This window comes from Maniola hyperantus, chromosome 15 (genome assembly GCF_902806685.2).
Source record: "Maniola hyperantus chromosome 15, iAphHyp1.2, whole genome shotgun sequence".
NCBI lineage: Eukaryota > Metazoa > Arthropoda > Insecta > Lepidoptera > Nymphalidae > Maniola > Maniola hyperantus.
Genome location: NC_048550.1, coordinates 8,817,232 through 8,843,669, shown reverse-complemented (window position 1 = coordinate 8,843,669; position 26,438 = coordinate 8,817,232). Strand labels below are relative to the sequence as shown.

At 37.1% G+C, this 26,438-nt stretch overlaps 2 protein-coding genes and 1 long non-coding RNA gene across 3 annotated transcripts; 2 read left to right on the top strand and 1 right to left on the bottom strand.

The window, feature by feature from the left end:
• On the top strand, nucleotides 1–6,191 carry Cog8 (conserved oligomeric Golgi complex subunit 8). The gene is made up of 7 exons (XM_034976236.2): nucleotides 1–299; nucleotides 444–750; nucleotides 1,161–1,326; nucleotides 1,854–1,949; nucleotides 3,183–3,360; nucleotides 3,881–4,044; nucleotides 5,229–6,191. The coding sequence occupies exons 1-7, from the start codon at nucleotides 245–247 to the stop codon at nucleotides 5,919–5,921; spliced, it is 1,659 nt and encodes a 552-aa protein (XP_034832127.1). The 5' UTR covers nucleotides 1–244; the 3' UTR covers nucleotides 5,922–6,191.
• A 12-nt stretch (nucleotides 6,192–6,203) lies between these two features.
• On the bottom strand, nucleotides 6,204–26,244 carry rad50 (DNA repair protein rad50). Its single transcript, XM_034976222.2, has 22 exons — nucleotides 25,762–26,244; nucleotides 25,341–25,524; nucleotides 23,915–24,100; nucleotides 22,763–22,976; nucleotides 21,816–21,907; nucleotides 21,135–21,344; nucleotides 20,595–20,761; nucleotides 19,195–19,343; nucleotides 18,653–18,767; nucleotides 17,526–17,762; nucleotides 17,031–17,189; nucleotides 16,285–16,398; nucleotides 15,690–15,887; nucleotides 13,078–13,224; nucleotides 12,089–12,304; nucleotides 11,393–11,553; nucleotides 10,515–10,749; nucleotides 9,730–9,936; nucleotides 9,199–9,395; nucleotides 8,588–8,692; nucleotides 7,944–8,060; nucleotides 6,204–6,631 (listed from the first exon to the last, which is right to left on the bottom strand). Exons 1-22 carry the CDS (start codon nucleotides 26,014–26,016, stop codon nucleotides 6,385–6,387), a joined length of 3,912 nt encoding a protein of 1,303 aa, XP_034832113.1. The 5' UTR covers nucleotides 26,017–26,244; the 3' UTR covers nucleotides 6,204–6,384.
• Nucleotides 13,248–14,600, top strand: LOC138403324 (uncharacterized). Its single transcript, XR_011237607.1, has 3 exons — nucleotides 13,248–13,736; nucleotides 13,861–14,017; nucleotides 14,280–14,600. It is a non-coding gene; the product is annotated as an uncharacterized lncRNA (long non-coding RNA).
• Nucleotides 26,245–26,438: the final 194 nt, after the last annotated feature.

Sequence of the window (26,438 nt, the reverse complement as noted above, 5' to 3'; positions counted from 1 at the left end):
AAATCACTGACTGGTGGGTGTCAAAATCAAAACTGTCAAAACTCATACTATTTTTTTTGCAAGAAATAATAGAAAATAATTTAATAAATAACTATTTAAAATATACATACCTAATTCATCTTAGACAGTGCAAACACAACACAAACCGTATGAATTTCAAAAATAAAAATTACTGAGTATAATTTTTATCCATAAGTCCTTTTTTTATTGCTTTGAATTTGAGGTGTTGGAACAATTTTATAGGATGGCTCAAGAACTGAAAGAATTGTGTCAGCTTTTATTTCCGGACTCAACCACAGGCAAGCTACCGTCTAATCGTTTATTTAAATCATATTTAAATATGTAACTTTGATCATGTTGTTCAGACATAGAATATAGATCCCCTTCCATATTTAGTCCCCTTCAATTATTTTTTGTAGAACAATTTTATTGAATTTTTTCAGAAAATGCAGAATACTTTAGTGATATTACAGAATATATTAAAAAACTAGGATCACAAAATTGGGAACTTGTAAAAAAAGAACCTGAACGATTGAGTGAAGAGATGAAACATTTGACGGAGCAGACACAAGATTTAGCATTCACTAACTATAAAACCTTTGTGGAGACTGCTGACATATCCAGAGCTATTATGAAGGATTTGGGAAAGTCAAAGGAATCATTAGCAAGTTTTCTAAATAACACTCCTGACTTTGTATCTCAATGTGAGAACTTTTCTCAAGTCGCTGGGGGGATAGTTCAAGAAAAAAGGTATCTAACTAGTTTTTAAACAACTCTTCAGAAAAAGGAAACACAAGGAAGTTCTCAATTTGATGTAGTGATGGACAATTGTTGCAAAAAAAACTATTGAATAAAAATTGATAGTTGATTGATAAATCTACATATACAGAGCGATTATTCTTAAATTAATAACTCAAAAATTGACAAGGCTCTCTTGGCACTTGAATGACATTGACAGGGGGGCGCTGTTGGAGAACAAAGGCTTAGAATATTCAAACAAGAACAAAGGGGACACTTGACTTTAACGTTAGTTCTGATTTTCGCCACGCGCCAAGATAGCCTTGTCACACTGTATTTCTTGTACAATGGTACCTTTCATAAGCAAGTCCAACTTGTACTGGTCCAATTTTTTTAATTGTAAGCTTAATTTTTATTGACAGGCGATACAGTACTATAAGAAACCAAAGTGACAAATTGTTAGAGTTATTGGAGTTGCCCTCTTTGATGCGTGAAGCTCTTAATGCTGAGGACTATGAGAGTGCACTGGACATCTTTGCTTTTATCCGCAATTTGTCCAAGAGGTACTCCGAAATACCTATTGTAGAGGTATGATATGTTACACAAAAATGTTGTGAATCCTTGTTAAACCTTTATTAAATACTAACATATGCCCGCTTGGACTGCACAAATTTCAAACCCCTATTTCACCCCCTTAGGGGTTTATTTTTCAAAAATCCTTTCTTAGCAGATGCCAGCGTCATAATAGCTATCTGACTGCCAAATTTCAGCCCGATCCATCCAGTAGTTTGAGCTGTGCGTTGATAGATCAGTCAGTCAGTCAGTCACCTTTTATATATTTAGATTGTTAAAGTAAAAAATTGCTATATATAGTGCATAAATCATTCATTCATTTATTGATTACAATCATCCATTTAAGTGAAATGTACAAAAATTTAGTAATAAATAAATATTCATTCATTCATCATCATCATGATTAATTTGGCCATAGCCTACCACGCTGGCCGAGTGCTGTTTGGCAAATTACAATACATTATCTTTTTGACTGTTGAGAGAGAGCAAATCCATGCAGTAAGGATTATTGTCAAGATTAATTGTATAGTTTTATATTTCAGAGCACAACCAGTGAAATAATGACCTTGTGGTATGAAACACTCTATCATCTCTTCAATCAGCTTCACTATGATCTGCCCTTACCTCAGTGTCTACAGGTAAATTGAGATAAATTATGCTAGTTGGCTTTTAATATTAAAAAAACCGGCCAAGTGCGACTCAGGCTCGCGCAATGAAGGTTCCGTACTACAGTCGTATTTTTTCGACATTTTGCACGATGATTCAAAAACTATTATGCATAAAAATAAATAAAAATCTGTTTTAGAATGTACATGTGAAGACCTTTCACATGATACCCCACTTGATATAGTTATCTCACTTCGAAAGTTGAAAATACCAATTATTAGTTCATGACCACAATTTAATTTATTTTGTGTGATCTAACCCTAAATTCACAGTTTTCAGATTTTTCCCCAAATGTCAGCTATAAGATCTACCTACCTTCCAAATTTCATGATTCAAGGTCAACGGGAAGTACCCTGTAGGTTTCTTGACGGACAGACAGACAGACGGACAGACAGACAGACAACGAAGTGGTCCTATAAGGGTTCCGTTTTTCCTTTTGAGGTACGAAACCCTAAAAACAACAGAGTATTTGGAATAGGATGATAATTTTTTTAATCAACTTAAGGTGAGAGACAGATTTTTCAGTACTAATGTCAGCAAAACACGTCGGCCGCATAGGGCGAATCAACAGAGGTCACCCAAAGTCGGCACGCCCAATTTCAGTTGACTAGTGTGTAATTGCAATATTAGTAGGTACTGAAAAATGCGTTGTACTGGGTATAGTGGTGTGCGATCAGCATAACATTTTATCGTAACTAGAAAGCCATTTAAAGCTAGATATACACTAATAAGGAGTATGCCCATGGATAGTACCCTAACAATACACGCACAACAGACGGAAACGTTTAAGTGCGGAAACCAGCCCAGAGCGAAGAAAGAAAGAAGTACCCTAACAAGACGCATTGTACCTTAAATTTTTATTTATTTATTAAAGCTAAAATAAAAACAATTTCTCAATAAGTTTCATGAATATTTGTTTTAGGATTAAAAATCGGAAACTAACTGTTTTATTAAGCCTATAAAGACCCTTTATTACTTTCTAGCTGACCATATTAATATTGTCATTTTTTATGGTTAATTTTTCTGAAACGCGGAAACCGTTTTCGTTAATTTTTTCTACAAATATTCGGATGACGTCATTGAACAGATAGCACTTTATTTGATGGTGATAAAAAAAATTTGCCAAATTTTGCCTTCTAGTTTCTGTAACAGCAATGGCCTAGAAATAGTTTGAAATGTGAAATATATATTTCTTTATTTTTTAGATTTTAGGATATCTCCGTAGAGCCAACACAGTGTTTAAGTCAACTGACGACGAGCATAGCAGGTTACAATCAATCGGTAACAAAGGCAGCACTACATCTGACGGTTTACACTTACATTTCCTTAAAGCAAGAAATGCCTGGTTTGAAAAAGCACTGGAGGATGCAAGAAATACTGAAGGTACATTTTCATGTTATTTGTGAACTGAAACTGAAAACTTCTTAACGCGCGTTGGGTGATTTTACATACGTAAAAACTTTAAGGTCGCGTCACAGACATGCTAATGTTAATACTTAGTGCTCGTAGTGCCGACTGCCGATAGATGTGAACTAATGTGAATTTTTAAATTTTTTTAGAATTTGAATAATGTAATTTTTTGTAAGATTCTGTTGGTGCTTCAATAAAAAATAATTATTATAATTAATTCGATAATCCAAAAAAAGCACTGTTATTTTATAGTTTTCACTTCAGTCTCACTCAGGCTGAGATCTATAGAGCGCACTTTGACTTTGCTCAGACTTAAGGTTGAGAGAGAAAAAAACAGACAAGACAAATTTTTGTGAGAGATATAGCTCTGTCTCGTTTTAACTCTGTCTTAAGTCTAAGCTAAGTCAGAGTGCGCTCTATAGATCTCACCCCTGACTGCTAACTTTTTAAAACTTTTTATCATAACTCAAAAGAACTTTATTTTGTTTTTCAGCACCCGAAAAGTTGTTACGTAAAATAGTAGAATTGCATAGAATTCATTTGTTCAATGTTATAACTCAACACAAATCAATATTTTTGTCTGATGCTCAGGAGTCGAAAGTAAGGGATAATGAATTGAGTGGTACCAGTGCACTGTCTTGCTGGCTCAAATTAAAAGTAAGTTCCCTTTTATAAACTATCCTATTTCAATAATTAATATTCCTAATAAGATCCTAAGGTGCTAGAATCTAGAATGGTGACCTCTCGCACCGGAAAGCGTTGGGAGACCCCACACTAGGTAGACAGATTAGATCAAAAAAGTCACAGAGAGACACTGGTTTCAAGCGGCGCTAGACCGTGGGGTGTGGAAGTCCCTACAAGAGACCTACGTCCAGCAGAGACGTCTATCTGTTGATAGATGAATTTTTTATTTTTATTTTATTTCGATACAAGTCAGCCCTTGACTGCAATCTCACCTGGGTGGTAAGTAATGATGCAGTTTAAGATGGAAGCGGGCTAACCTGGAAGGAGTATGCCAGTTTTTATTAAACCTATAACTTTACCTTTGGTTTCTACACGGCATCGTACCGGAACGGTAAAGGTTCGTACGCACCTGAGCGGCGCGGCGCGGCGCTTCAGCGAGCTGCACGTCGCGGCACAGAGCGTCAAAATATCATTTCTATCATTTTGTATGGCGCATATCGCACTAGAGCGGCGCTGCACAGCGCTTCACCGCGCGTTGCCGCGCGGCATGGCTGGAGAGAATATTTTGAAGCGCAGCGAAGCGACGCGCAGTGCAGTGACGCTAGTGCGATATACCCAGCGGCGCGGCACGGCGCTTCGCGCTCGTACGCGAACGGGTATAAAAGTGACGCGCAAGTGACGCGAGGTGCCGCGTACTGAAGTTGTAGTGCGGTAGGCACCGTCGAGCGGCCTGAGGTGACGCGTTCTGCAGTCGGACTGAAGCGCCGCGCCGCGCCGCTCAGGTGCGTACGAACCTTTAATCGCTTTAGGGTGGTAACTAGCCACGGCCGAAGCATGCCACTGATCATGTATGGCTAGCGCTACTGCACGATTACTCTGTCTAGACAGCTTCGTCGAACTTCAATATTTAATACTAGGTGGTGCCCGCGACTTCGTCCGCGTCGAGAAGATTTAAAATCCCGCAGGAACTATGTCCTTCCCCGGGATGAAAGCTAACCCTATACCAAATTTCATCAAAATCAGTTAAACTGTTGGGCCGTGAAAAGCTAGCAGACAGACAGACAGACACACTTTCGCATTCATAATATTAGTATGGATATCCTTATTCTGTGGTACTACCCAAAAAATCCTAATATTTACCTCATTCATATTTGCAGGTGGAAAGCTTAGCTTATATATTGAACCAAGATCTTTGGAGAGAAGATGAGTCCGGTTTTGAATCGATAATGAACCAATGCATGTATCTCTGCCTATCTTTCGGCAGAGTCGGCGCGGACCTGAGATGTGTGCTCACGCCCTTATTTCGCAACAACGTTTTGATGCAATTCAACTGCGGCATGGAAAAAGTCGACAATCAATTTGAGAACCAAATGAAGTCCTATAAAGTGCCCAGTATTAAGAATGTATCGAGGCCCATCAATGAAAATATGGCATCAGGCCCACCGGAAAACTTGTTGGACTACTACCCCTTAGCTGAATATTGCAATGGAATGCTGACAGTACTAAATTCTTTGCGCGTAACAGCCCCTTTGAATATCGTCAAGGATGTTTACAAAGGCTTCAAGATATCTTTCGAAAAAGCTGCACAGATTTTGATAACGTTTTACCATAGAGAGCAACAGGCTTTCACTGATATCGAGAAGCAGAATTTCGTGTCCTTATGCGTTTGTTTTACGGAAGATTTGGTGCCATATATCGCTAAGTGCCTATCACAATCGTTTCCACCAACGCAAGTTGCAGAGCTGTTGGGGATCACACTGACCGTGTTACAAGAAAGTAAAATATTGTATTTGGATCAAATCGAAATATGCAAGCCGCTAAATAGTGTTACAGGGCTTGTTATGGGTTAAACTGATTGTACATTATGAGGTCTCGGACTGGTCGCATTAAGACGAATCCACATTTGCGCACGCACATGAACCGTGCACATGAGAACATTGTTGGCGTGCATGTTGTACTAGTCGCGGCATGCACATGTTGGTGATTTTTGGGAGTGAGGAGTAAAAACATTATACGCGTTCACGACGTGTTGTGCACGGTTCGTTTGCGTGCGTAGGTATGGATCTACCTTAAAAATTACTTTTAATATTTAATTAATGCTGTATATTTATTTGTATATAAATGAAATAAACTTTCGAGGAATACAAAATGATTTAATTTCTTCAAAAAATAATCAAATTACTCTTACACAGTAACACAATAAAAGGCACAGCCCTTAACTACATATAGATATTATCATGAAACAAAAAGGAATGGCATATACATTTTATTACTAATATTCGACATACAATAATGAAATGATTGTGAAGTTGTTTAAGAGAATCTAATCTTTTTGACTCTGGACTTTCCTTCCTCGTTTCTGGAAACCTCGTAGTAGTGCGTGACTCTGTCGATGTTTCCTAGTGACTCGATGAACTCCTTGTCATGGGTGATGATTATGAACATGAAGTTCCGTTGGTGCATCCTCTCTTGAACTATCTCTCCGAGCGCAGAGCACAGAGATTTTATATTCTCATCATCTAAGTTAGTAGTTGGTTCATCCAATGCCAAGATGCCGAATCTGGAACAAAACAAGTATTAGAAATTCGTAGCTAAGTGTGTAGTGTTTAAAACTAAATATATTTTTTAAATAAATAGGCATGCACTTGAATGGAACCAGTGGTAGATGCATCCGACTATTCGTAAGTACTTGTAAAAGTTTATACGAATAAAAAAGATTTTTATTTATTTAATGCAATCACTCTAAATAGTAGGTGACGATGCAGCCTAGGTGGAACGCGTCTACCTAGGTGCCTATTCGTTCTTCTTTTGAAGATTTTGAACTTTGTAGGGAAAACAGAAGTCAGAAGTCGTAAATTCCACGGATTACTAAGCGATTTACGTCCTTGTTTCTTATATTATGGAATGCAGAAACGAGGACGCGAATCGCTTAGTACGACTGTGGAATCTCGACTAAGTAGTGGTGTTAAAGTTTACGTTAAATTACTGTACCGATTTTGACGAATCAAAAATTGGAAATCGAGAACAATACATAGAACATGACGTCACCGTAATTCAGTAGCATCGCAAAAACGCCTAGGTTTGTTTAGAATTGTAATTAAGGACTGTTCCATTATTACTCTCTTTTGCGCCTTTCGGGCACTCAGTTATTTCTTTAAAAACAAAATAGTGTGTTTTAAACTTAACCGATTATGGTGAAACTTTCACACACCCTCCGCGTGAACGCCCAAAACCTTATAGCGCGGTATAGTTTTATTTAATTCATTGTAGGCAAACGCTTGTCCACAATCGCACCTGATGGAAAGTGATGATGAGGCCTAAGATGAGATGCGTTTACCTAGAAGATGTATATTCACTCTTGTTTTAAAGATAAGGTTGTTGTTGGTAGGATACACAGATCTCGGAGGAGTATTCCAAACCCTAGCCATGTGTATGAGGAATGATGACGCAAAACGTTGCGTGAGTGTAGATGGAATTTCGACGATATAAAGATAGCAACTCGCCCGACGTCTCGCGGTTCGGTGGTAAAATGGTGAAGGGGGGACAAGATCGCAAAGTTCCTCAGCACACTGTCCGAAAAATATCCTATTATCCATATCCATACTAATATTATAAATGCGAAAGTGTGTCTGTCTGTCTGCTAGCCTTTCTCGGCCCAACCGTTCAACCGATTTTAACGAAATTTAGTACAGAGATAGCTTGCATCCCGGGGAAGGACATATGCTACTTTTTATCCCGGAAAATCAAAGAGTTCCCACGGGATTTTTTAAAGCCGAAATCCACGCGGACGAAGTCGCGGGCATCTTCTAGTAATTATAATATATCCTATGCTCCGAGTAATGGTTAGTTGGTAAATAGATATGGAATCTTACTTGGAACTAAATGTTTCCGCTAGAGCCAGCCTTATGATGAGACAAGCCAGCACCTTCTGTCCCGCACTACACCGTCCACGCATATCGATCTCCACACCATTTTTAGATTGAACCACCCTGAAAATAGGGAAAATTTTCATTAAAACAATCCAAAGTTGTTTCATCATTTTAAATATATAGACTAGCGCTTGGCTGCAATCATACCTGCTGGCAAGTTATGATGCAGCCTAAAATGCCTAGATGCTTATTCACTCTTGACTTGAGAGGCACCCATATTAAAATTGTAAGGGAAAACTCCAGCCAGAAGGGTGTTCCATATCCTAGTGGTTCGAATTAGAAACGAGGAGATAAATCGCTTCGTACGCGTCCGTGGAATTTCGACTACGTACGGGTGTAGACTTGGCGATGCCTTCCGGTACGATGGTAGAAAGGTAAACAAGGGTAAAAAGTTCCTTCGTTCACGGAGCAACGAATCGACGCGATTCTTTGCATAGTTATAGTTAGAGACCTAGAGAGCTGTTATAGACTAGTTTTATCACAGAAAATCAAAGAGTACCCTCGGGATTTTTTAAAGACTAAATCCACGTGAACGTAATCGCGGGCATCAGGTAGTTTCTTTCATAATATCAAACATTTTACTGTACCTGTAATCGTATTTGCGGCGATCAGACTCTGTCGTCATGCTTCCTTCCGTCTTTATTTCTATATAGTCGATGTCATTACCTCTGTATATCTTTCTCCACATTTCTCTGCAAAAAAGTAATTTACAGAGCTTGTTGTAATAAATAATACCAATAATATCCTCATATGCTGGGTGTACATTACGATTTCTGTACTGGAAATGTATGTGATTACGTCATTCGCTTTGTTTTAAACAATTTCGAATTCAGTCTAAAAAAATATATAGTTAACTATAAGAATGAAAGAAAATGTAGGAAACATGGGGGTGATTCTTTGCGACAGAACAAGAATGTTAGTTTGACTCATCTTGATGGTAAGATGATAGATGATAGCCAGGGATGGAGAAAGAGAAAAATATAAGACGAACTCCATACTAATAAAGGCAAAAGTGTGTTTGTCTGTCTTTTATCTTTCCATCAGTTTAACTGATTGTGATGAAAGGTACAGAAATAGCTTCCATCCTGGAAATGGACATAGTACTACCCCAGAAAATCGATTTTTAAAAACCTAAATCCACGTGAAGTCGCGAGCATATTGAGCAATATGGAGAAAAACAAGAATACTATTTCTATACCTTATGATAAGATTAATATTCTCCATCTTCTCCTTATGGAACTCCATAAGACATTTCTCCAGAGCGACGGAGTACTCTCGGACGTCTTTGTCGATAGCTTTAGTTACATGCAGCTCATAAAACTTTTGCCTGTATCTATTCTCAATGTCCTTGTTTTGGGTCCTCTTCAGCTCGAGCTTATTTTGTTTCAATCTTTCCTGTGGAAATAAAACCAATAATAATAGAAATAAATTATAAATGTGAGTATCTGTATTACCCCTTCATAACAAAATAGAAATATTTATTTGAATAAACTTTCACGAGTGCTATTGAATCGTAAATGTATCCACCACTGGCCAAGAATACCTCCTCCTACCAATCGAGAAGAACCAACAAAAAAACCGGCCAACTGCGAGTCGGACTCGCACACGAAGGGTTCCGTACTATCGTACAAGATATTTTAACATTTCAAAGACTTCGTAAGGGACCACAGTTTTTAACACTTTCACGCGGGTAAAGTCGCGGGCATCAGCTAGTTTAAAATAAACTTGCCTTCAGTTCATTGAGTTTTCCCTCATTCTGCGCCTTCTCCCTGAATATCATCGTCTGCTTAGTGATGAGCGGCTCCTTCTCTGCGATCATCTCCGTATTGACTCCGCTCAGTTTCTCGTTGATCTCTACGAGCTCCTTCTCACACTTCTCGATCTCCGCCTGAGCTTTGCGCAACTTCATGTTGTCTTCTAGGTTACGCTTGTATATCTAGAAACAAAGATAAGCTAAAGTAAGGCCATTTAATCGAATTCTTCTAAAACATCTACTCGGAATACCGTGATTAGTCAGGATGGTACGGCAATCAACTTAGAATATATAGTAGAAAAATGTGTCCACACATTATTTTTTTATGATGGGCGATTGTTGCAAATAAACAATCGATTGTCGAAATCACAAAAAACGATCCAATAAAAGTCGATAATTGATTGTTAAGTCTACGAATGCGAAGTGTTCGGACTGTACTAAATAAATCTAAAATCTAAATCAATTGCATTCGATTTTCGACTCATTCGCCCCAGGCCGTCGCAATCGAAAACAGTCGATTGTTTTCCTATGTTCAATTGTTATCGAACAATAACAACAATCGAATAGTTCAATTGTTATTCGAATCATTCATCGCTAAAGTAGACTTGATGTCAAATAATATTTGTAGGTACTAGGAAAAAAATGTTAATTTTTCGCGACGCCGACGACTGACAATTATGCTCGTGAGATCTATACACTATCCCAAGAGAAAAGATACTAAATAGGAAAGGAGAGAGTGAAATCTAGTAAAGAGAAACTACCTCTTGTTTAGACAGTTCATCTTTCAAGCTATCGATCCTCTTCGTAAGCGTGTCTCTATCGACCATGATTTGCTTCTGCCTCGTCAACAGCTTCTCATTCGCCTCCTTTATCTTCTCCATTTCGCGATTGATGTTCCTTTCCTTGTGCATCCGTATGTCCAAGTCCACTGACTTGACTTTCTCAAAGGCGTTTGCTATTTTGCTTATGTAGGTGTTTCTTACTTCGATGTCAGACCTATGTTGATAAGTAATTAACAGAAATTATAAAAAAACAAATAAAACCAAAACGTACATTACGTCTTATTAAGGCCATTTTAATTTAATAGTACAGTTCTTGCAATTCGCGAAGGCGAGTGAACTTTACTGGTTACGTTGTTTACATGGGCATTGCGTAAATGTGCGTGCATGTCGGACTAATCAGTCGCGACTCGCGAGCAAGCGCTCGCAAACGCACACATAAAGTGTACTTTACTTATGCCAATACGACTTAAACACAAGCATGAACAACTCGTCTTCGTTAAATGCAAAGATTTTTTTGTAGAAAATAGTTTCAAATACAACTGAAAGTAATTTTTGGTAATTTTGTATTTCGTAACATTTATTTTACAAGTATCCCCTAAAAATTGTAAAACTCAAAACATACAAACTTATAAAGCTATACTAAAATTTTCAATTAACATTTTAGAATTTTTATGTATATCGATATTTTTCATGTTGTGATTTTAGAATTACATAATTATTGAAAAACATTCTAATAACGTTTCAACAGTTAACAACAATTATTTTATCTAATCTTTCTAATAATTCGCATCCACGGTTGTCAAAATATTGGCATTCTCAACAACCCTGTTCTGGAAACCCTCTATGTACTACTATACCTGTTCTTTTTCACCGCCTCAATCTTCTTGCTCTCCTTCTCTTTCAGTTCAGCTTCCAGCGGCGCGATAGAGTCCTGCAGCTCCTTCAATTCCTCTATAAACTTATCTCTGTTGGCTTCCATTTGCTTTTGATTCTCTTGCAAGTTAACCAGCTCTTGGACCTTAGTTAAAATAAAAAATTAACAGTTAAACCTATCACCTGCACACTACTGAGTATGTGTCTCCTTTCAAATGAGAAGGATTTTGGCCATAGCCCAAGTGCGGATTGCCAGATTTACATTGCTCTGAGAACATTATAGAGGACTCTCAGACTCATGCAGGTTTTCTCATGATGTTTTTCTTCACCGTTTAAGCAAGTAAATAAATAAATAAAAAAGTGATATTTTATTGCTCCGAAAAGTTAGAGGTGCCGTCTGGGATCGAATCCTGAGCCCTCCAAATAGGAATCGGACATCTTGAGTTGGTTAATTTAGTATGTTATAATATTTTTTAAAAACAAAGTATGGAAAATCCAAATCACAGCAAGTACGTTGAATAAATAAATAAGCCTTTTATTACTGAAAAAGGTACAAATTTACAATATTATTACAATTCTAAATGTGTAATTAGATACATGCTTTTAATTATAAGTACATAATATAGTTGCTTATAGTTACAGCAAGTACGTTAGACATTATTAAATTTCTAGTCACTAACCTTCTTCTGTATATTAAGCACCTCCTCCTTAAGTTTGTTCTTCGTGTTCCCCATAGATTGCAACTTCTTATTGTGCGCGTTGAGTTTGGCCTGAGCTGCCTTGATGCGCGTGCGCAGTGTACTGATCTTCTGTCTCAAATCTGTTTGCTTCGCAGTTGCGTCTTCAAGCGTTATATCCGATATTAAGTCCGTGCACTTTGCCTTGACCTTTTCTAGCTGTTAAAAGAATGGGTATGAAATGAAAATCAGGGTGGTATTTCCTTATTACCAGACTAGCTGATGGCCGATACTTCATCCGCGTGGATTTACGTATTTCAAAATCCCGCGGGAACTCTTTGATTTTCCGGGATAAAAAGTAGTCTATGTGTTAATCCAGGGTTCATTTCATCCAAATCCGTTCAGCCGTTTTTGCGTGATTGAGTTACAAACATCCAAACATCCACATTTTCACATTTATAATATTATTAGGATATCTATTAGCCAACTTTGGAGGTCCAAGCAAGGCTTATTCCAACACTCCGAGCCTCGGAGAAGTCGGAGAGCCATTGATTCTGGTTATTATCACTAAAACGTTAATAATTGTTGTAATAATAAATGTAGTTTCATCATCATAAATCCATCATCGATTACAAGTTAGACTGTGACTGCAATCTCGTCTGGTGGTAAGTGATGATGCAGTCTAAGATGGAGGTGGACTGACGTGGAAGAGGTACGGCAGTTTTATTAGACCCGTACCCCTTATCGGTTTCTACGCGGCACCGTATTGGAACACCGAATCACTTGGCGGTGTTGCTTTCAGGGTGGGGTGGTAACTTGGCACTTCCAAAGCCTCCCACCAGACCAGAGACAATTTAGAAATCATAAACTCCCAAGTTGCCTAGGCTGGGAATCGAATCCGGGAGCTCCCACTGATAAGACCACGGCGCTCATCACTGCGCCAGGAAGGTAGTCGAAAGGAACGATACGAAGGCACAAAATCAAATACTTACGTCTTTAGCAGTAGTTTTGACTTCGTTAGTGAATCGATCTAGCAGAGGCATGTCGCCTTGAATCTGACGCGTTGTCGCAAGCTTCTGCTCCGGTTCCAACAGAGCCATTGACATCCCTTCCATTGTTTCAGTAAGAGTCGTTATTTCCTGTAACAAAAAATATTCATTTAGTATTGGTTTATGCAGGGGGTGGCAACTTTGTATGGGGCCACTGCAGACTTTTTTATGGAATCATTTAGAATGAAACAAAGAAATTCTTTGTCTCACTCTAGTCTTCAAAGTCAGAGACAAAGTTTCAAACTATAAACAACTGGCAACTATCTACTCTATGGTACTTTTGTTTTTAGGTTGTTGGTTTAAATATTATGAAAGTTTTCTTTCCCAACAGTTGTGATTTTGTATATTTTTAGTTGCATTTCATGTGGTTCTTCTATTTTTCTCTCCCTGTTAGCTTGAAGAAACTCGCAGTAGTGTGATTGAGACTAGAGAAAAATAAGGACAGTGACTTATTGTGTTGTGACTCTTTTCGTTTGTAAGATTAAATTTATCATGTCCGATAAAAAATATAGAAAGCGTGTTAAGTGCTGTGCATCGGCTTTCGACCCAACACTTACCATCCACTCTTTACCAAGAACCGGAAAGGCATCTAATTATGCAAGGTAAATATTGTCGTGTCCCTTAAGTACCAGCTGTCCTTTTTATCTACAAACCGGTTAAAGAAGTCAGAAACGCTGGTGTTTTTGATATTTTGATTTATTATATAGTATTGTTATAATGTTTCAGGCTTCGAATTTGGGCAGAATATTGTTTTGGCAATGTAACTGAGTAGGTGTTGAAAAGCTTGCACAAAAGCCACTATGAAAAAGTTAAATAGTAATGCTGTACTAAAAATGTGCCTGGCTCATCAGCAGAAACATTGCAACAACATTCAATTTCAGTGGTATGTACCTAGTAACTATTCATTTCTATTGCAATTTGTAAAAAATTCTCAGAAAAACATCAATTTTGTTCATTTTGCCTCATTTTAGAACCTGTCTCTAATATGCCTAGTGCTGGCAGAGACAAGATAGGAACAGACACATCACAGCAACATTTAATTCAAGTGGTACATAATATAGATTTCTATTGCAATATGTACCTATGTAATACATTCTCAGTAGAGAAACCAATATATTGATTTTGTGTATTTTGCCTTATTCCAGGAACAGTCAGTGCGGCTTCCACAAACCACTACCATATGCCTATCTTGGTTCTGCTCATTATTCTATTTATGATAATATATTGAATAAGTAGTTCTTGCTATGTAACATTCCCTAATTTGAAAAATATTTCAGTATTAGATCTTTAATAATAATTAATCTGTTTAAAAGATAATAATTCTATTAAGATTTATTACTGTAATCCAACTTTGGTTTAACTTTAACCTGTTTTTGTAATTTCTTCATTATGTATGCTGTGGATTTGTAATAAAACATTTTTAAAGTACAATTTTTTTACTTCATCTAATAGCTTAGAAAAAAAATAAGTAAAAACATAACTTAAATCTTTGTATGCTTTTCACAGTATAATATAAAAATTTATTTCTAAAAATTAAATTTTAAACATTTTAAAAAGTTTTTACTTGTTTTATTCCAGTTTTGTTATGACCGCTTTTCAATCGCCATAAATAATAATCTTTAACTGTGAAATAAACTCCTCGGTTAAAGATTATTTTGGCGATTGAAATGCGGGCCTAAAATTAAAAAAAAATTAAAATAAGGGGTTCGTAATTTCGCGCCAAAAGTGTAGTTCTATGGAATCACTAATAGATGGCGTGACGGTTAATGGTCTGCAGTTTATTTGTATGTAGTTGGGCTTCTTCTCCTGGAGTAAATGTATTCTGTGGGTTTATGGGTCTTTTGGTGTAGACTGTTTTAAAGCCAACGGCGGTTACGTGCTCATCCGATCAGAGTCCGTGAAAATATGTTCCTGTTTGTTTTGTATGGTAGCTTATGGCATATGTCGTAGATATTTTTTATATTCGTACTAGCTGAAGCCCGCAACTTCATACGCGTGGAATCAGGTTTTTTGAAAATCCCGTGAGAACTCTGTGATTTTCCGGGATAAAAAGTATCCTGTCTGTCTTTGACTATACCAAAAAATCACGTCAATCCGTTGCTCCGTCCGTTGTGACGTAATTGAAGGACAAACCAATAAACCAACAAACAAACACACTTTCGCATTAAAAATAAGGCTGATTTTCACGGATTCGGATCGGAGGAGTGCGTTATCGCTGTGGGCATTTGTCCCACCGTCGTCGTCACCGGCAGTGGCGTGCACAGGGTTTGAAGTCAGGGTAGGCACTAGTTAAGTAGGAGCCAGTTCACTGGCAGGTCATAATGAAAAATATGCATTGAGCTATATATTATAACTGGGGTAAGCAGTGCATTTATGCCTCTATGATCTGCACGCCACTGGTCACCGGGACGTCAAGGTGGACGAGATGACGGCGCCGAAGTAGCGATACATTGCGTGTCCACCGCACGTTTGTCACCCGAGTCACAGTTTATGAAACCTACAATTCTACCTAAGCTACCTATATCCTAAACTTATTCCTTAAGCCTATTTCTTACCTTATCGGCATCACTTAAGCGCGTCTCAAGCTGGGGTATATCTTTTTCCTTGAGAGAGAGAATCTTGTCATTCAAAGACCTCATGGCTAGGAGGTCGTCTTTCTTTGCGGATGCCTTTTGTAACTCTTCCGTGACCTTTTCCAGCTTGCCTGGTACATTCATCACTTGGGTTGTTAGCTGGGATATTAAATCTGTCACCTAAAAATATTATATTAGTCTTAGGGTGAGATTTATAGAGCGCACTCTGACTTTACTTAGACTAAAACAGAGTTAAAACGAGACAGAGCTATATCTCTCACATAAATCTGTCTCGTTTTAACTCAATATTAAGTTTGAGCAAAGTCAAAGTGCGCGCTCTTTAGATCTTAGGCTTAGGTGTGTTTCTTGGCCTTATAAAGATCTGTTAATTACAAGGTAGTCATTTTTGAATTTTTGAATAAAAAAATATACACTAATTTTACAAACTTATTAGTTTTACCTTATAGTGCTTTTAATTATTATTACTGTAATTATTTTTTAATTTTGTATTCATACTGTATATTTAAAAATGACAAAATTAATTTATAAAACCAGCAATTTGAACCTAAATAGATACCTCAGTCTCATTATCAAATCCACGATTACACAGCGGACAACAGTTGTTGTCTTTGAGTTGTCCCTTGTATTTTGCTATTATGAACATCGACGATTGCAGAACATTTTGCTCATCCTGAAATTTTAAATACACTGATATAAGTTGGTACTTTGAGGGTCGATTGACAATCAGTATTTTCATACTGAATGTATGGAAAAAGTATTTCTACTTATTTTGATGTGTAAGGGAGCTGATAAACCTGCTTAAAACAAATTATTATACATATTTTGAATCCATATTCATCTTAGATATACGCAGAGCTAATAAGAGTAAAGGCAAAGAGCGGCGAGTTGAGTCGAGGTGCGGTGAGTGGAGTAGAGGTGCGGCGAGTGGCGTAGAGGTACAGCGAGTTGAGTCGAGGTGCGACGAGTGGAGTTGCGGTGGGTGAATGTCAAAGTCAAAGTTTGAGCCTCAATAGCTCAACGGGTAAAGGAGTGGACTGAAAAACCGAAAAGTCGACGGTTCAAACCCTGCCCGTTGCACTATTATCGTACCTACTCCTAGCACAAGCTTGATACTTAGTTGGAGAGGAAAGGTGAATATTAGTCATTTAACATGGCTAATATTCTTTATTTAAAAAAAAAAGTGTAGCGAGTAAGGGCAAGATGCGGCGAGTTGAATCGAGGCGCGGCGAGTGGAGTAGACATGCAGTGAGCGGAGTCGAAGTGCGACGAGTGAAGTCCAGTATACTCTACTAACAAGTTTACCTGCAGTTTCTCGACGGTGGTGTTAATCTTGGCCAACGTAGCCTCATAAGTCTGCGTGCCACAAGCCTTGTACATTTGATCTTCTGCTTTAGTGAGCTCGGCGCGCTTCTCACTGAGTTGCTCGCGAATATGTTTGCGGTTCGTTTCCAAACGAGTTATCTAAGAAAAAATGCACATCAAATTGAGAGAGTGTCCGTCTGTTACTTTTTACGTCTACCGACGTATGGATCTCTACGAAATTTAGCTGGAAACAACAGCTGTGTATACCTTTAAGTGGCATGTCACACAGAAAAAGTATGTATGATGTATTATTTATTTAATAAGCGCTTTGTGAACTTGCTGTCGGTGTACCGAAATATAATAAACAAAAAAAAATTTAAAACCTAAACCCACGCCTACAAAGTCGCAGGCCAAAGCTAGTAAAAATATATAATTAAGAGGAGTAGTTGGGTTTTAGTTTTCAACTTCATCTTGTATAAATTGTAAAGTATATACCTCAGTTTGCTTCTGCCTGATCTTCTTCTTCAAAGAATCTACTTCAGACCGGATTTGAACTTCATACTTGTTCACCGAAAAAGCAAAATTGTTCTCTGGCACACTTCCCAGCAAGTCAGTTAAAGTGGCTCTGTGTGTGTTTTTCAACACGACCAATTGTTTCTCCTTTTGTTTAAGTTGTTCTTCAATCAGGTCCTTTTCTTTTAGTATGGCTGTTTGCTTTTGCAATTTTGTAACCTGTTAAGAAAATATTGTAAAGTTAATCTACTCAATTTCTTTCGCTTAAGCTTTTGAAACTGTTGGTTACTAGCCTAGCGCTTTATTCCCATACAACGTCCAAAATAACAAGAAACAACATTATCTCAAAATTATTTATTAAATTTAAAATCCATACTAATATTATAAATGCGAAAGTGTCTGTCTGTCTGCTAGCTTTTCACGGCTCAACCGTTCAACCGATTTGGACGAAATTTTGAATAAAGGTAGCTTGCAACCCGGGGAAGGACATAGGCTACTTTTTATCTTGGAAAATTTAAGAGTTCCCACAGGATTTATAAAAACCTAAATCCACGCGTACGAAGTCGCGGGCATCAGCTAGTTCTAAATAAGCTTTCAAAACAAATTGTAACTGACTTGAGGCACTCTGTTATTCAGTATTTACATTCGTATGCAGGTACAACTTAAAACTCGTTTGGCTGTATTTATTTCAAAACTACTACCTACTAATAATGAAATGGATGAAAAATTTTAGCGTTTAAACTATCGTGAGTGATTTCCATTATACATATTATATCACACAACGGCTTTACTCACGTCGTAAGTCGACGTTAGCCCGACTAGTCAGTAAATGAGAAACGTCAATCTGTATGTTTTCACGCAAATATTTTATGGTGCAAAGCTGATTTATTATGTAGAGCCACGAATAATAAGCGCGCCGTGCGTTCTTTGAGTCTCCTTGTTTTGTTTTCATTACAACAATTTCAACCCTATGGTCAAGGTAAATAAAACAGGGTTTAATTTATTAAAAAAGAGGTATGCGCTGCGTCTCCCTTCCACTCCATATAATATGCGTCGGACGTACAGCCTTGCATAAACAGGCAGACAAATCTGCCAACAAATAAAATTACCTTTTCACTTAATTCTTCAAGTTCTTGTTCATGAGTTTCCATTACTTTTTCATCAGTATTGATTTCATTCTGACATTCCTCTACGTTCAATTCTTCTACAATCTTTTGATACTCTCTAAAAATCACATTGGCAACAAATTACAATAATATAACCAAATAATAAGTATAAACCAAAACTATAAGATATAAACGAATAAAACAAGTCAGCTATAACTTCTATATAGTCCGTACAAAATGACTCCTAACGCGCCATATTAACTCTATGGGTCAACTGTCATGTCAAAATTACGGTTCACCTTTGAAATAAGGACTAAAATATGTACTTTTAACATGATATTTGACACAAAAAGAAAAATGGCAAATTCAATTTTACACATTATACATAAAAATTCAACTTCAATCAAAGGTGAAATTTTTATGTATTTTTAACAAACTTCATTAATGCAGATTCTCATATCATATATTTTTTGGCGGTGACTTTTGGGAGCTAAGAAGGAACAAGCAAACATACAAAATGAAAAAATATATATTTTTGTACTTACTCTTCTGCATTCTTCAATTTCTCTTCTACAGCTTCAAGTTTGAGCTTGGATTTGTTTGCATCATTGATTTGTTTCTCAATCTTAATGATATCTTTCTTCACAGATTGTATTTCCGCTTCTTTTCCTGAGATTTTTTGTTTGTGACGCGACTGTAAATAAGTTATTTATAAGAGCTAGAACCCAGAGCCTTAAAACCAGTTAAAAATAATTATCTATGACAAATCATCGGACACTGCTAACAGCCGCGACTTATAGTTATCTGGATATTACATAGTACATTGAATTGGGAATTTGACTCCAATTTTATTGTTACTTTATTATAAACTAGGATAAAAATAATGACGTAAACTGAAAAAACTAATTAAATCGATCAAATAACAAAAAAGTTATAAGCATTTAAATATTTCTGATTAGACAGAGATAGCGATATAGAATTTTGACGTCACACCTTACTAATGCCATAGTAGCTTCGTGCGGTTTCATACAAATTTTCGTTTTGCGAGAAAGGGATAGAAGACCCTCCCACTCCGAAATTCAAAGGCCTGTAACTATGTTAATATTTGTTGGATTTTAATATTTTTTTCAGCATACGTGATTATTTTTATCTTAGTTTATAATAAAGCAATACTATTTATCAAATTCAAAAGTAAGAAAATACCCAATTGTGCAAACTATCCGACGTAAACTTGAGCGCTCGGACGTCCGAAACATGTCTCTCAAATCGCGCCCCAAACGACTGTGCACACCTATCTGTCCGCTGTCAGCCGCGGCTTACGGACACGTCCCACAGTTTGTTTGCGCCTTTACAGATAGATTATTACTGTGATTCCTGAACTACAAAACCGATGACCGATTTTTATCCCCTCTCCAAAGGGAACCATGATGCATTTCGGGATAAAAAGTATTCTAAGTCAGTCCTCAGTATGACCTAAAATCATGCTAAGTTTTATTTGAATTCACTCAGTAGTTTCGGCGTAATGCGTGGCCATGATACAGCTGCTGCGTACCCACCTAGCGCACAGGCTAGCGCGGCAGCCTCGTGAGCCAAATGCCTCGGCTGCCTCGGGCGCGCGTTTGCTCGGCTGAGCACGGCTCGGCCCAGAGCCATCTGTTGTCGGTAAACTTGACGCGCTCAAAGGTGCCTCAGTGAGCGCTGTGTGACAGGTGGGGACGGTTATGTTTTGGCTCGCGCTACTTCAACTGTCCATTTCGAATACTCGCGGACTTATGACAGCTCAGCCTGCCGAGGCCTGCTCGCGAGGCGGCCTCGTGTAAATTGAACAAAACTACTGAGGCTGCCTCGGGAGCCATCGCTCGCGATCTGGACACCGAGGCTGCCGCGCCAGCCTGTGCGCTAGGTGGGTACGCAGCTAATGATTTACGTCAAGTGTTTAACTTACAAGAGCATCTCGACTTTCATCAACTTGTTTCTGCAGTTCCCGCTCGTGTCGATCGGCAGCCGCCTTTTGCTCCTTCAGTTTGTCATACAAGTCGTTTATCTTGTCCGTTATAGCGGTCATGCCTTTTATTGCGTCCTCGTCTGTTTCTATTTTGCTCATCTCCATTTCTACAAGAAAATGAAAACAATAAGTTGTAAAAAATAGGTCTTTTCAAAATTGGGATGATGACTATGCCAAAATAAATTATCTCTTAGGAACCATTAAATAGAGAGTTTTCCAAAATTCGTAAAATCCACGTTGTTTACGTGTTACTTTAAAGTTTAATTATACCACACCAACACATTAATCTTGGTGATGAGAATAATTGTACTCCTAAATAACCAAATAAAGCAAGCTTCCATCGAATGATTGTGAACATGAGTTCTTTTTCTTTGTGGACTAATTCAAAAGATGATGATAATTTTTGTAAAAACACACCATGTGACTTAAACTAAAGCTACAAGGGTTCCAAATGCGCCCTAGTCGAAAAAAATGTCTTACCAGCAAGCTTAGCATTATCCACAATCATGACATTCCTTTTGTCTATCTTCTCCTGATTCTGACTCTCCAGCAGTATAAGCTTGTTGAATTTCACTTCATTTGACGTCTTCTCATTGGCAATCCTCTCTTCCTCCTTATTGAAAGAGTTGATTTTGGAACATGATCCTTTTAATTCCACCTGTTTTTCCTTTACTGTTGCATTGTAGTTTGCTAAAAAAAAATTTACAATAGTATTAGTTATTTATGTTACAAGTGCCCATTATATATTAACTAGCTGATGCCCGCGTCTTCGTCCGCGTGGATTTAGGTTTTTAAAACACTGTGGGAACTCTTTGATTTTCCGGGATAAAAGTAGCCTATGGCACTCTCTAGGTCTTTTAACTATACCAATGCAAAAAATCACGTCCGTTGATACGAAAAGCTTTGATTTTCCAGGATAAAAAGTAGCCTATGTCACTCTCCAGGTCTTAACTATACCCATGCAAAAAAATCACGTCAATCTGTTGCTCCGTTGCGACGTGATTGAAGGACAAACCAACAAACAAACACACTTTCGCATTTATAATATGGGTAGTGATATTAACTATATCTGTACAGCTTTGTAGGCTAATAGTTGTGCGGTAATACTTTTACTGCCAAAGGGTTTATTGGAAAACTCAAGTCATAGGAAAATGCACTTACTTATATTTTCTTCAAGTTCTTGAGTTGTGCCTTCAAACATGGTTTTAATTGATTTCTTTAATTCCTCTTCATCATTTTGACTTCTCTCTAATCTGAAAGGTAATGTTTTATGAAGGTGAAACAATAAAAATGCGCGACGGCTTTTATAGTGTACTTAGATTTTGCTCAGACTATACTTAAGATTGCTCTCCATTGGTTGCTCCCAGTCAAGCGTGAACGCATTGCTGTTCCGATCAACATTTACAGGCGGGACACACTCGTGAGTGAGATTATAGTGCTAGTGCTTCGAGTTTTCCAAATGTTTGTCTAATCTATTCTTGAACTGGTTAAAGGACTTGACCACATCCTAAGGCAATTTATTGCATATGTAAACAACTCTGTTGGTCGGAAAGTGTTTTAATGGATTTGACGATGGCAATTGATATTGTAGCTTCGTCAATCTAGGATTGCTCCTTCTCAGAAACATAATTTCAAAATTTGGGACATAATAATAATTAATATAATTAGATGGATGATTTTTTAACAACGCAAATCATTATTACATACGTATTATTATGAAAACTGACAACTGTTTTCAAGCAAACCTAACACATTTTAAATTATTGTTAATTAAAGTTTGCCTTAATGCCATTAGTTTTGCAATTGTATATTGTTTTAAATGGTTTATTTATGGATGTAGATGCCTAAAAGTTTGCCCTAAAATAGGTATACTTCATGGGTCATGAGTTTCAAAATAAATATAAATTTACTATACATATTTATTGTTGTGCATAATTAATAAAGAAATAAACGGTGATCGAATTATTTTTAGATGTAGAACAACAAATAATAGAATATTCGGCGTAATACGTATGAAAATGTCAAAATGAGAGATTCATGTGAGACAAAATATATTTGTCTCATTTTAACTGAAACTTTAATCTGAGCAGTCTTAGTTTGGGGCACACCTTGATTTTATTTTCTCACGGGTTGTCTCATATGAGATCAAGTTCTTTTGGAGGGTTTCAATCGCCTTGATCTTCTCTGTTATTGGTTCCAACTCAGCTTTCAGTTCAGTTATTTTGATCTCCGCTTCAGAGATACGAGACTCGGTGTTGACAAGGTCAAGCTTCTTCTTGTCTAGATCTTGTTTCTTTTCCGTTAGGTGGGCTACTTCTTGTTCTAATCAGAAAAGTTACACATAAAAAGTTATTTGGAGCTGTTAATATTAAAATAGTTACTATACAATAAATTATACATATTTCATTTTTATGTTTTAAAGCCTCTATAGCTGAATGGTTAAGGAGCGTTGCACTATCGTCGTACTCACTCCTAGCACAAGCTTTTCACTTAGTTGGAGGAGAAAGGGGAAGACTAGTCAATTAACATGGCTAATATTCATTAAAAAACATTTTTTTTAAAAATAGAGATAGCGAGAAATCGAGCAGGCGGGTCACCTGATGTTAAGTGATTACCGCCGCCCATGAACATTTGCAGCACCAGAGGAACCGCCGATGTGAATTATAAACTAGGCTTGACTGCACTTGCTGGCCAGTGATGATGCACCCTAAGGTGGAACTCGCTTGGGAGATGCCTAACGCATTATTAAAATTGGAAGGGAAAACTGATACCAGAAGGGCATTCCATGTCTTAGCATTTCAAATTAGAAACAAGAAAGCAAATGGCTTCATACCTACATATCCTTGGAATTTCAACTATGTATGAGTCTAGACCTTGACAATAGCTTGGTTATTTATTCGTTTGATATTTTATAACTCACAAACTTATGCTTGCAACTCTCTCTGGTTAAGTTTATAGTTGAACACACAAAGCTATTTGTGCTGTGCATTCTTTGTATAATAAAACTAGCTTATGCTCGCGATTTCGTTCGCATGGACTACACAAATTTCACCCCCTTAGGGGTTGAATTTTCAAAAAGTCCTTTCTTAGTGGATGCCTATGTCATAATAGCTATCTGCATGCCAAATTTCAGACCTATCGGTCCAGTAGTTTGAGCTGTGCGTTGATAGATCAGTCAGTCAGTCAGTCACCTTTTCCTTTTATATATATTTAGATTATATTGGGGATGAAGCTTCTAGATTATAAAGTAATAAACGAACCCATCATTTTGATATTAACACCATACTCCTTCCTGATTTTCCGAAGGCGATCAAAGCAGTCACTGTACTTGTCAGCATCAAAGATTTCATCAAATCTCTCTTTCACTTTCTTCCCTTCATCTAGAGGCCAACTTGAGTCTTCTTGGTGGCAGAATATGACCGAGTTCAGTATAGCCTTCGAGACACCTGCCAGGGATGATTTAACATTTAATAAAATAATCCATACTAATATTAAAAACTAGTCAAGTGAAAATCAGTCTCGCACATGTTTTCCATACCAACTACTTTTTTAAAAAAATTTACATAGCAGCCATTTAATTTTTTTATTATTTGTTGTTATAGCGGCAGTAGACATATATAAAGTGTGAAAGTGTGTCTGTCTGTTATATTTCATGACTAAGGCACATAACCAGATTTGACGAAATTGGTACTTTTAAGCCTGGGAAATCAGAGTTCCCATAGAATATTTGAAAGTCTAAAAATCCATGTGGATAGTGCAGTGACTAGGCAAATAACCTAGATTAAATATTTTCTTAATTGACTTAAGTCTATCAAGAAAAGCAGCATTATTGTAAATATTTTAGGAAGTAAATTCCTATAATATAATGTAGATACCAGTAAATAGGTAGTCATTGATGTGAGTTGTAGAGAACTGGTATTAAGGGACTTGGGAGTATATCAAGCACCTTAGGCACACAGATGTGAAAATGTCAGGACAAAATGGAACATATACTCTATGGAATGAAATACAACAAGTTGCACTTAAATAAAATAATCACCCTGTACCAGAATTTAAACATCATACACGAAGTAGTGTGCACAGAACACTATTACTCCTACCGTAGTGTGAGTGAGCGTCTTACGCTCGTCATATTGTGTTACTATTCCGCTGTGATATAAATAACGAACTTTTTCTTACCTACCTACATTTATCTATAAATTTAATGATTGTGTTTTTACCTACTAAGTATATTTAGTTTAAAATAACCTACATTTAGTTCAATGTTGTTAGTTTATATAAGTAAGTATTGTTATTTAGCTTTAAGTATTATACCATTAAATTAATGTGCTACGTGTACCTATCTACTGTCGACGGCATTGGTGTACGGAAAACTTATGATTTAAAGTTTATGATTACACCTAAACTTATTGTAAAATGTACATATTCTTCCTAAATAAATAAATTATTTATTATTATTATTATTAAGTACCCTGCTACACACTCATTTTCCATAGAGTGTAGGTGCTTTCTATTATGTATGTTTCGTCCTGTCAATGTATAAGAAGAGAAACTAGGTGCATTAAACAGTAGAATATGGTTTAAGTTAGTACACGCACAACAGATGGAAACGTTTAAGTGCGGAAACCAGCCCAGAACGAAGAAGATGGTTTAAGTTTTGTATTAGCATAATATCTTGTAACATACCTAGTTCTTCATGCATCACAAAATCCAAGTCTGCACACCTCGATGAAATGTCTTTAGTTTTGCCAGATGCATCTATCACTGAGAGAAATGAATCTAAGGTCTGGAATTTAGGTTTCTTGTTTTTGAAAGCTGTTACTCTCATAGATCTTGATACTTCCAATTGTTTATCTTTTGCATTCACAATCTGAAATGAGTTTTTGTTTGACAAACCTATTCACTAATACAAACAATTTACTTATATTGATCAATTAGTGTGTATCTAAACTATGTCGCAAAGCACGCAAAAATACAAAATAACTTTATCGTAAATATGTAGTGTAAACAAAAGGGAATTATAATTTGTGATAGTAAAAAATGGTAATATGAATAAGCTTTGATAATAACAATAATAGCAAATTGTATGAAGTTCCTTCCATCCTACCTTCAATTTGACTTGAGCCATAACCTCCGTGGAATGGTTTATTTTAGCATCATGAACAAAACACTCGTTTCGGCTCCCAGGCGGCATATTGCCGGTTATGGCGTATCTCAAACATTCAATGATAGTTGTTTTACCACAGCCATTTTGACCCAGGATTAGAGTAAGGGGCTTCTCAAAGGAAATACGCTGTTCATCACATTCATCAGGGCCAAAACTCCTGATACCCCTCACAGCTAAAGATTTGATTCCCGCCATTTTTGCCGATAACCAGCGCTAGCGTGCGTACCGCGGTTAGATTATTCCACTACACAATACTTCAACTTTTTACGAACATGCCGCAATTTCACCAAATGTAATGAATTTAAAGCAAGTCCTAAAACACTTGATCCTAAAATCTAATGGATAAAATAGATTATACGAAAAACAAAATGCCGATAATGCAAATTCCACAAGCGACACACCACAAAGCACCGATAAAAGCCACAAAGTACCTTTTACAAAGTACAAACTAAAAAGTACTCTGTGGTACAAACTACAAACCAATACCATAGACAAGTAAGTAGATAATATAGATAATTTTGACGACCTCCCTGGCGCAGTGGTGAGCGTTGTGGTCTTAATAGTGGGAGGTCCCGGGTTCGATTCCTGGCAGGGGTTTGGAATTTTATAATTTCTAA